Source organism: Podarcis muralis, chromosome 11 (assembly GCF_964188315.1).
Source record: "Podarcis muralis chromosome 11, rPodMur119.hap1.1, whole genome shotgun sequence".
In the NCBI taxonomy this organism is placed as follows: domain Eukaryota; kingdom Metazoa; phylum Chordata; class Lepidosauria; order Squamata; family Lacertidae; genus Podarcis; species Podarcis muralis.
Window position 1 is genome coordinate 3,748,727 of NC_135665.1, and position 11,709 is coordinate 3,760,435.

General features: G+C 41.2%; 1 protein-coding gene across 4 annotated transcripts; it reads right to left on the bottom strand.

The window, feature by feature from the left end:
• Positions 1-17: 17 nt before the first annotated feature.
• On the bottom strand, positions 18-11,630 carry NMRK1 (nicotinamide riboside kinase 1). Of its 4 annotated transcripts, none has more exons than XM_028749170.2 (10): positions 11,515-11,630; positions 10,004-10,070; positions 8,562-8,604; positions 7,233-7,323; positions 6,313-6,361; positions 4,343-4,502; positions 4,193-4,264; positions 2,342-2,448; positions 948-1,028; positions 18-671 (listed from the first exon to the last, which is right to left on the bottom strand). In XM_028749170.2, exons 1-10 carry the CDS (start codon positions 11,569-11,571, stop codon positions 643-645), a joined length of 756 nt encoding a protein of 251 aa, XP_028605003.2. In that variant the 5' UTR covers positions 11,572-11,630; the 3' UTR covers positions 18-642. The 4 variants fall into 4 exon arrangements, with proteins under 4 accessions (XP_028605003.2, XP_028605004.1, XP_028605012.1 ...); XM_028749171.2 differs by lacking the exon at positions 11,515-11,630 and adding an exon at positions 10,333-10,960; XM_028749179.2 differs by lacking the exon at positions 10,004-10,070 and having other exon boundaries at positions 11,515-11,592.
• Between the last annotated feature and the right edge of the window lie 79 nt (positions 11,631-11,709).

An 11,709-nucleotide genomic window follows, 5' to 3' on the forward strand; every position in this document is an offset into this window, starting at 1 on the left:
TCATGACAACTTGCCTGTAATTCAGAATTGATTAATTTTTTTATTAAACAAGATTGTTTTGTAATAAAAAAATCAGCTTCCTGCAAGCAGATTTTAGATATCTAAAATATATTTAAGTTACCAAGCCTTACAAAAGTATCCTCCACTGAAGGGTACCTAGCTTGCAATGCCACTCACATTGCAAGAAACAGATGTATCACAAAGGATGCATTCAGGAGAGTAGAGTGGAAAACACTGAGGTGCAAGTAGGGTAATAGAAAGTTTGCCCCTCTTTGTTACGTTGGAGGAAAAGGACAGTGGATGTGTCTAGGTTCACTGTTGCATTAAGCAAGGAGGAGAGACTGTTGAGCACCTGGAGGAAAGCATCTATGAGACGATACATAATTTCTCTTCTCTCCAAACATTCTTAGTACACTCTGAAAGTTTTAGGGTTTTGATTCCAAATGGATGGCACCATTGCAAGAGAACAGTAATTCCAAATAAACTAGCTGGAAAGCATATCCATGAGAATGTCACATATGCTCTTGGTTCAGTGCTGCTTTGGAAGGGCTTCAGTTAGCTTCTTAAAAACATTGTTTCAGCCAGAACGTATTAAAATATTCATGTATGAGGTTTGTTATTGCTCTCATCGAGGCCAAGGCTTTATACATGCACAATAGCACCACGATCATCTGAAAGGTTGGAAGAGAGAAAAAACACACATTCAAAAATGCTATAGCTTCTTTATAATCACTCATTAGTTTTTATAGATTTTTTAGATGTCAAGTTGGACAGAATCACAAAAAGGTTATATCATCAAATTAAGTTAGATTGAATCCCTCCTGGCTTGGAGGTTCCTATTTCTGCGAATTAGGCAGGCAACCTGCCCTAGATGGGAGTTGTACTCCCTCTGAAGGAGCAGGTACATAGTCTAATACTCTTAGACCAACTTTCCACTAGCTACTTACTTGACTTTTCCAGTTCTTGTGCTATATCATTGTATAGCCTTGAATAAAGGTCTTCCTGTGATTGAGTTCCATCCAGATAAACTGCAAGAGGAGCAGTGAAGTAGTCAAAACATCTTCAGTATAGCCAGAAATTTTCAATAGGCTACCTTCCAGTGCAACCCACATTGCATTCACAACTCACGTAAGCTTTATGTACTGACTTTAAAAAAAAATAAAAAATTAAAAAACTGCAGACAAACATATACACTAACAGTGCAAAGGGTGCCTAAAGTCCCTATCTTATGCATTACCAGGGAGTAATTACCAGTAAACTCAACTGAACTTACCTCAGAGTACACATGCTTAGCAGAGAATTTAACAGAGAATTTTATTTTGTTTTTTAAATATCCATCTTCAGATACCCACACTTTCCCATCCACGTTTACCACAAGACAGATGCTGAAGATGAAGAGATGGATTTAGGGCAGTGCAACCAGTTTTGCCTCACTGGGCGCTAAGCCTAGGGGGTGCTACAGGGCATCATAACTATGACAGATACCCCACCTTAAGCAGGGGTTACGTTCTAAGCGCCCACTCACGTATGTGAAAATTCTGTAAGTAGGGAGCACTGTCAAAAAAGACCTGTTTTTTCCTGCTTTCCAACTCTCACCTTCTCCACACAACTCTCTTCAACTAGAAGCTCTGGGGCCGGCTGGAGTCTGTGCAGAAATGCGGCTACTACACGTGTAAGTGTCTAGGTGGGGAGGCTGAGCAGCCTAAACAAAGTCCCACTGCACCTCCAGTCTCTTTGGGGCTTCCTCCACCCTCACTGAGGTCCTCTTCAGGCTCTGGGGAGGGTCTCCTCATGAGTCATGAGGACTCTCCAGCTCTCTCATGCCATTTACTGGTTTGAATCTATCTATTTATTTATTTCCCAGTGTCATGCTTATACATAGTCACACACGTTGATCATGAGTAAGGGGTAGGGGAGCCTGTCGTGAATTGAGCAAAACAGAATGCATGAGGTGGGGAGGCACCAAATTTTGGGCTTGCACAGGTCACTGCTGAAATTTGAAAGTTCAAAATCCACCCCTACCAACAAAGCCAGTCCTTTGAACCTGAACTAGGTAATATCACTACTTTTGCAAGCATTCTCTACTTGAATGAGCTACATGTACAGTCATACCTCGGGTTGAAATTGCTTCAGGTTGAGCGTTTTCGGGTTGCGCTCCACGGCGACCTGGAAGTAACGTTCCGTTACTTCCGGGTTTCACCACATGCACAGAAGCGGCGAATTGTGACCCGCGCAGACGTGGGTTGCATTCTGCTCAGGATGCAAACGGGGCTCCGGAGCGGATCCCGTTCACATCCAGAGGTACCACTGTATATATTATATATAAATGTGTTTGCCATACCAATGCCAGTTTCGTTTTCTTCCATCTCTCTCTTATGTTTCAGATACATTGGCCATACATGTCCATCGAAGTATCCAGGTGGGTCTGGTGGGTTATAAATTCGTGTGCTATATAAGAACAGAAGCTTTACTCAGACATCTTGCTTAGCAAGAATTTATATCCAAAAATATCAAAAGCCTCTAGTGGACTAATCTACAGCTGACAGAATATTTATATCTTTAGTTAACATGGTAACTTCTTAATAAAATGTTTCTTCAGTAGTTTCTTCAAACTCAGGAAGACACTTAATCTCAAAGTGTCCAATACCAAAGACTTGGTGCAAATTCCTCTAACCCACTTTACTAACACAGATTTTGATTTTGTGACAGGTGCCGCCTCCTCAGGTGTACTGGACAGGACCTCAGACCCTTAGTAAAGCCTTAGCAAGCCTGTGTCCTGGTAGACTTAATACATGTCCTGATGTATCGCAGTGGTGTAGCATATGCTTTGAATGTAAAAGTTCTTGGGTTTATTCCCTGACACCTCCAAGTAGAGCTGAGAATTTCCCCCACCTGAAACCCCTGAGAGCGGCTGTCCATCAGCTAGCTAGACCAATGGTCTGACTCAGTCAGTATAAGGCAGATTCCTATTTTCCTAATGTATTCAGGGACACAAAGCATCCTCCATAAGTTTTAATTGCAAGTTGATTTTTTAGAAACACTATTGTACATTGTGGGGTAGAATGTGCTATTAAATTGGGCTTACAGCCTAATCTAGAAAATGATTATTTTAAATGAGCGCTACTGCTTTCTTTTATGACTTATGACTCAATGTACCTATGGTTTTAAAAATTGAAACACAAGGCTACACTTCTGTATAGATCTATTTTGGACTAAGCCCCACTGAATTCAAAGAAGCCTTGCTGGAGTAAGCGTACTGCGTTGGGCTCTTTCAATGAAAACCCAAAGTCTAGATTATTAAGGCATACATTTATAACCTGGAGAAAAGACCTAATCATTACAAAGCAAAACAAAACTCACTTATTGCAGTGCCTAGTACAGTACAGCGTAGAAGAGCAGCATGCTCTTTCTTCAGTTTGTGTACTGCAACACTGTTAGCTTTATTTGAAACAACATATACAAGTCTTAATATATAGAAACAGAAAGTTTGCCTGCTTGAAACGAAGGCCTCTGGTGTCAGGTAAGGCACCACTTGCTAGCACACCAGCACTAATGGTTTCCTTATAGCTAAAAATACACAGAGATCAAAATTGTTCAAATGATATAGATAACAATTAGAGGGCTTTAAACACCCGAATGCATATCTCAAAGGGGGAGAAGTGTATACTCCATGTTGCACTCCTTGGAAGAAAGGTGGGATATAAATGTAATTTTTTTTAAAAAAAAACCATAGCATTCTCTTAGACCACGAGTCAGTACAAAGTTAAAAGCATATAAGTTGCCAAATTTGTTGCACTGACTCCATGCTTGTTTCCAAATGACTTTGCTAGTGGCGTGAAAGCACAGACTGGGCAGAGAGAATCTGCCTTTACCTGTCTCTTTGCCAGATTTTGAGGCTCTGATTTACAGGAACTTGTGGGGTTGGAACCTGTGATTTCCCTAGAGATATAATACAGTTCCAGAATTTTGCAAGGCATCATCATCATTATTTTTTATTGTTCAAAATTACAGTGCATTGTTCCAAATTGTGTAATTCTAAAACTGAAAAAGTTTATTTTTAAAAAACTGGGAATGGATCTGGTTATCTGCTTTGCAGTTGCCTTATTAGATTGCAGTATGTAGGTGTGGGAACATGCAGCTATGAACAAAGAGTACAGTATAATATTGGGCAAGGATTTTCAGAACACAGTACCTTCTTCTCTTCTTGCATTCTTCATAAGGAATTGTTATGAAATACTTTTTATTCCATATATCACTGAGAGGCCTGCAATGATAAAGAAGCAGGTAAGATGTGCTTATTCAGTATGCATTATTTTTACTTTAACATGCTAAGCTTGCTTACTTGTAGTTGTACAGAAGGAAGCCCTCAACAATTAAGACATGAGTGTCTTTTACGCCCTTTTGATTATCATGCAGTGGCCTTGTCAATGCAGAGTCTTGCAGGTTTGTCATCCAAGAGCGTATGTCTGCCACCATTTTTTCCATATGCAGGGCATCAAGTACTAGAAGAGACAATGTTATCTTTAAATTAAAGGCAACAATTACAGTCTGCAAAATAAAATGCTAGAGGTATATAATGAAAAGAATGGGAAAACATTCTATTGCAATGTAGCTGTTTTCATTATCATTGGGAGTTAGTATTGGCAGTGGTCGCATAAACTAAAATTTGAGCATTTTATGGTTGTTAATCAAGAATGGTAATAGTTGGAGAGAGAAACCAGGGCTGTGCCAATGAGAAGTGCTTGGAGTATAGAGGAACAGCAAAAAGATCAAATGATTGTGCTCCAGTTCCTAAATCTGTGAAGTTTTCTCAAAACAGGCATAGTTGTTTTGAAAGGAAGATTCAAAGAGTGGGAAATGAAGTGATTGAACAAAGAACAGAGGAGGGAAAGAGGGCAGAGAAATAGCTTCCATTCAATACCAAGAGAACACAATGTTTTTGGTTTGGTATAGGTGAACTGTACTTGTAAGAATTTGTAAAATGAATTATAGATTTGGAGTGGAATATCAGCGCCTCTTTTCAGCAAGATAGATTAGCTGCTAGGAACATGGTCCACACACAAACACACAGGATGTCCGGTTACAATTAATTCTGCAATAGCTGGGTGGAGGAAGTTAGCCAACAAGCTTCAGTTTGAACTTTTTTATGCACTAGATGTCACTGTTTGGTTTAAACTTAACTTGAAATACAAAGGGGGGAAGGTTTCCTGCAATGCCCGAACAAGAAAATGCATTATATTGTTACATCTGACTGAACTCCAAAGTTCACTTATTATCTTGCCCAGATAGCATTGATCATATGGAAATAGTTGTGCAGTTTAAACTGTTACTGAGCCAGATGCCTGCTTGGTTTTAGCTGAGTTCACTATTACTGATTTGTGGAGATGCTTTGCATATATTTGTGACTAGTTCCGCAAAACTGCTACTTGAAGAAATCCCCAAACTTAATATTTTTTAAACTTCAAATGGAGCTGAGAATCCAGTTAGGCAATCAAGCCTTTGCAGTTGAATTAGGAGGCACCGAGAGATGGCAACAACATATTTTCACCCAAAACTGATACATCAAAAAGATACTTTATCTATCTACTCTGCCTATCTCCTTTTGCTGTCTCTTGTTAAGTAGAATTTTCCTGCTAGAACCAAATTGCTTGATTTTGAAAGTCAAAGCCCTTTCATTCAGATGTGACACTCCTGCAGAATCCCAGGATTTTGCCAAGATGCTGCGAAGCACGTCCTAGTTATTAGAATTCACAAACTTAAAGCCTTCCATCTATTACTGTCAGCAATGACTCCTCGCTGCTGTCCATTTATTGACATACTACAAGCATAGCTGTCAGCTTTTCCCTTTTCTTGCAAGGAATCCTATTCGGAATACGGTAATTTCCTAAACGTTGACAGCTATGACTGCAAGCTTTAAAAAAAGTCAATCCACTGGAATCAACATCTGGGCTGCATAAATCGTATTTTTGCCTTCTGCATAGCAGCTTGCTTCATATATAGTAATCCATTTTTTGAATTGCTTGATTTAACACTTCGCTGCATAGTTGTTCAACCACTGGAACTCTTATCTGCTTATCCAGTTCCCATTTTCGTGTGTGTGTGTGTGTGTGTGTTGAAGGCATCAAGCATGCCACTTTTGCTATTTTAAGAAGAAATATCTAGTCAAAAATAAAAATACAAAAATATTTGTAGAGACAAATGTTTGCTGGAAATAATGTTTGCTGGAAATAGAGTGGTTCTTCGAATATTACAATTTTGCTTACTTTGATGCTTTCAAAACTCAGACTTTAAAAAAGTATTGAGTCTACTAACCATCATACTGCAAAAATCCTTGGTCATCTACAGCCACTTCAGATTCTGGCTAGAAAAACCAACAACAATATCGTTAGCATTGTTGAGGCAATTTGAAGGAGGAAAGGGAATTTAGACTTCTTATCATACATAGCTGTACTGGAGTCAGCAATTTTAGCGGTAGATGGCAACAACACAATTGAAATGGGCCACTGCAGAGGAAGGCAAATAATGTGAGAGGCAGCAGCACCCAGAACTGTTCAGAATTTTAAATGAACACAGCAAGACATTTCAAGTCAGAACAAACCGTAAACTTCCTGATAATACTATACTAAGTACAGTGGTATGTAACGCTTCAGGTTACAGACTCCGTTAACCCTGAAATAGTGCTTCAGGTTAAGAACTTTGCTTCGGGATAAGAACAGAAATCGGGCTCCGGCGGCATGACAGCAGCAGGAGGCCCCATTAGCTAAAGTGGTGCTTCAGGTTAAAAACAGTTTCAGGTTAAGTACGGACCTCCGGAACGAATTAAGTACTTAACCTGAGGTACCACTGTAACTCCAAATCCTGTAAGTTTTGAGAATGTGCATGCATGCACATTCCTGTTATTAAAAAGTAGAGTATTATTTAAATCCAACTAAAATCAGCATGGACCAGGATGATAAAGATCAAAAACAGAAGTGATAAAAATACAAATACAAGATGGCAAGTTGAAAATACAGGAAGCTGTTCAGAATACACAAGAATCATCCCATAGCTCATCCCATAACATTCTTTTTCTTAAAACAAAAATAAAATCCTTCCAGTAGCACCTTAAAGACCAACTAAGTTAGTTCTTGGTATGAGCTATTCTTTTTCTTGAACATTTGGAAGCACGCTGTATTCTGCTTCTAACCTGGAGATGTTCTACTTTAACTCATAAAGTCACTTTAATTGTTTACCTTAAAATAGTCATCTTGAGAGAGTATAGTACAGTTTGGAAGCTGTTTCTTAAGCCTTTTTGCCAGAGTTGTTTTCCCTCCATTTGTTATACTGAATTGGAGATTGGAAGAAAAGAATGACAGAACTGCAGCAGATTACAGAGTAGCAGACTATACAGTACATAATAACATCATTTTGATAATCCAGTACACATAGATTTGTTTACTATAGTATCTACATTGTAACTTGGCAAATGCATTTACCTAGTTATTTTAATGTTTTCAGATAGCATATGCTGTAATGGCCAAAGGCACATTTATCATCATCTCAGACAACTTTTTTTGTTACCTTTTGCATGATAAATGCACAATGGCTACTCAGTTGTTGCAGGGAATCATAGTATCTTCCCTCCAAAATTCCTATTTGCAAGGAGTCATTTCCCCAGAACTCAAATGTCTTTTGAAACTAGAAAAACGAATCAGTTACCTCCCTCCCACCCACCTCAGTTACTATACCTTTTGCAAACATTCAAGTATTTTCAACTGCGTGAGTGTCATAGGCTCATTTTAGCTATTGTACACCCCGCACAGAAGAGTCAGGAACAAGAAGTGCCAGGTAGCAATTCTTCCCTCCCCCCCCCCATCAAGGTTAGCACCAGCAAAACTGTAATATAGTGGTAACCAAACTTTTTTTCAGAGGGCCAGATTTGATGAAGTGAAGGGCCGTGAGGGCCGACCAAAGGGCCAACCACCAAAGTTAACATTTTTTTTTTAGGACTGAAATTGTTGAGCTTTTTTAAGGATTGAAGTTGTTGAGGTTAGGATTTTACCCCAGGAAGTAAACTGCCACAGTAAACTGACCGGCAGGCCAGATTAGGCCCCCGAAATGGACTTTGGACATGCCTGCAGTAAAATAACTATGTTTTTCCCACCATCCTGAAAAGTGATCACAAAGCAGTAATAGCACACAAAAAGCAAATTATTCCACTCAGCTATTGAGTAGATCTAAAGACCTAAGGCAATAATGGGACCCTCCAAATGTTTGAGGCTAGATTCTATCTGCCCCAGCCAGCATAGCCAATGGCCAGGGGTGGTGGGAATCGTACTCAAGCATCATAGCTCAGTTAGCAGAGCATGAGACTGTTACTGTAATCTGAGGATTTTGGGTTGTGGGTTCGAGTCCCGCGTTGGACAAAAAGATTCCTGCACTGCAGGGAGTTGGACTAGATGACCCTTGTGATCTCTTCTAACTCTACAATTCTATGATTCCATGATCATCAGGAGTGTCCCATGTTCCCCATCCTTGATCTAAAGCAAAACTGGATTTTAACCAACTACCCATTCACTTACCCTCCAAGTCCAATGACCAACATTTCCACAGCTCTTTCACAACCTAAAAATCAAATTGAGAAAGAATCCTTGTAGTAGGAGTGAAAAACATATTGTCTATGAGCTACTATGTTCAGTCCATGGAATTTTGGACTAAATGTCTCAGGTAAGCTTCTAGCCAGTTGTGAGGAAGGTGGCTAAAAATTGCTTGACATCAAAACCAAATTATAATGAAATCAAAATCCATTGGGTTTGAGTCTCAGTGCAATCTTATGCATGCCTACTAAAGAGGAAGCAAAGTTCAACAGGCCTTTCTTCCAAATTATCAGCTTTTTTTCAAATTTTCTCTCATGTTTGGAGGTGGATGTACATCATTTGATGACTTGCAATGGAAAGGAAGAACTGGCTCTCCTGAGTTTACATTGGACACTATGGAAATTGGCAACTAACCTCTAGTAGGAAAGGGAAAGACGTCAAACCTCACTGTGCACAACATGCTCACCCATGAACATCAAAACAAGCAATGTTGTATGAAGTACAGAAAGATGGAACTTGGCACCATATTTCCCTTAATTATGTACACTGTCAAGTAGGAACACCTAAGTGTCAACATTAACTGTATCCTTAGGGAATCTCTGTGTGGCATTCCAATGAAAGCCAAGCATGCTGTGACAAGCTTCTTTGATGATTTTGCCACCAATTTATTTTGAGAATGTAGTGCCTTATGTCAAGCTAAAATCTAGTGACGAAGAAATGGGTACAAATATTTAGAAATGGGTACAAGTAGACTGACCTCCTGTATTTTTTTAATTGCAGGGTTGCTGGTTTTAGCCTGTGGAATAAAATATTTCTGGCAGGAACAAGGAGGGGGAAGTTAACATGGCAAAACTCTGCCAGAGATCTACTGGATCCTAATCCTGTTCTTCCCCACATATCTTGCTGTAGTATTGCTCCCATTAACCATGAATTTCTGGGAGGTCATAGCAGCATCAAGACTCATGATAAATGAACTTCTTATTGCATCAAGATTTGTCTGCTAAACTTCAAAGCTATATATTTTATTTCCGCCACATGTTAACCACAAGTATCAAGCCTGCTGTCTTACAAGGTTCTAATAATATTTGGACAGACTGAGCTATAGAATTTCCATTGCAGTTCATGCATCTGTGAACAAATATTTTTCATTACTGTGATTGATCGTAAACAGTGTAAAATCTGTATTAAATTATCCTCCCTATCAGCAATCCTAGGATTTCTAATTCTCAACACTGTAGACTGCCCAAATATGTATACAGTCGTAATTCGGAAGTCTAACGGAATCTGTTCCGGAAGTCCATTCGACTTCCAAAACATTTGGAAACCAAGGCACAGCTTCCGATTGGCTGTAGGAAGCTCCTGCAGCCAATCAGAAGCTGCGTCAGACATTCGGGTTCCAAAGAAGGTTTGCAAACCAGAACACTCACTTGCGGGTTTGCAGCGTTCAGGAGCCAAAACATTCGACTCACAAGGCATTCGGGATCCAAGGTAGGACTGTAATGCAAAAAGCTCAATAAGCCCAATGGCACCATTTTTAGGTGAATATATGTAAAATATGGCCCAACATAGACAAACAGTGCTTGAAATGCTATAGCCAGAAACAATACTAAGCAATACTGTATATGTGGCCACGTGATGAATTTAATTAAAGTCAATTCAGGGATCACTGGTGAGAAAGTTAGGGTGGGTTCAGAGCTATTACTAAAAATATGGGCAAAGATTAATGCTGCTGGATTGTTTGTTCTTAATCTCTCACCCATTCGGAAACAGCTGCTGCCAAAGCATTTGCCAGCTATCCAGAGATGAAGGGCTTTGAACTCTTGTTGTATGGACAGTGACGCAAGTTAAGATTTCAGGTCAGCAGTGCACGGGTCCAAAGCAAAGACAAATATACATGAAAGGGGAATGCTACATGGGAAAGAAGAGTCTCTGTGAGTTGCATTCTACCCAGTTGTCAGTGGCACACAGTTTGGTTCTGCTCTGACCCAGAAGTATTCTCAAACCATTACCACCAATCTCTGTAAGAGTAAGATTGCAGCCAATAGCTCCCAACTGCAGTATTATTATTATTATTATTATTATTATCATCAGCATTTATATCCCACCTTTTTTCTCCAAAGAACTCAACATGGGAACATGGGTTTCCCCTCATTTCATAACCCCAACAATCCTGTGAGGTAGGTTGAGCTAAGAGGCAGTGACTGGCCCAAAGTCACTCAGTGAGCTTCATGACCAAGTGGGGATTTGAACCCCGGCCTCCAAGATCCTAGTCCAGCACGCTAACCACTACACCACACTGGCTCTTTATGACCATAACATGCTATATTTAAAAGTGATCCCATCACAATTACAGTTTTCACTTCCAGAGCATCTTGGGAGCCCAGTCCCAGTCCCACCAAATGCAATACAGTTTGTTTTCTAGCAAGCACCTTGAGATGAGTAGCCCTGAACAGCTTTTACAGAAGCAGGTGAGCCAGGCGTGCCAGGCGATGCGCCTTTACACTTGCAAGGAAGTGCAGACCCTGGTTTAAGTGGGACTAAGGGAGCCTGTCATGGGCAGCCAACATGTTCCAAACATTTCACATGCATTTCTTCTCAAAAGCTTTGAGACTCCAGTTGTCAATAAAACCCTCGAAGCCCTGAATTGGCATTGAGGTCCTTTTTGGAAAGATTAAGGACGTCGCGCGGTATCTGATGGAATAGATGCAGGCACGGAAGGCCGCCTGCCCTGAAGCACTTCTGGCTGTTTCTCCTCCCCCCCCCCGCGCCCCCGCTCCTGCCCCCCAACCGAGCCTGCTGCTGCCTCCGGTGCAGCGGCGGAGCCATTCCCCCCCCCCCCCCCGGCAGCTGAGCGGGGCGCCACCTCCTCCTTGGCCCCGGGCACGAGAAGCCTCTGGGGGCATCAAGCGGGCGGCCTCGAGCCCCGGTCCGCGCCTACCTTCCCCCTCGCGGCCGGACGCGCCGAGCAGCGCCCCGAGGAAGGGGAGCCCCTCATGAACCAGGCGCACGCCCCGCCCCCTCTAAGGAAAGGGGGCCTGACGATTGGTCAAGACTGGCAGTCCGGCCCCCTGACTCCAGCGATTGGCTCGTTCCTGCGGTCCCCGCCCCTTCACGCGGCCCGCCGGGCGAGCTG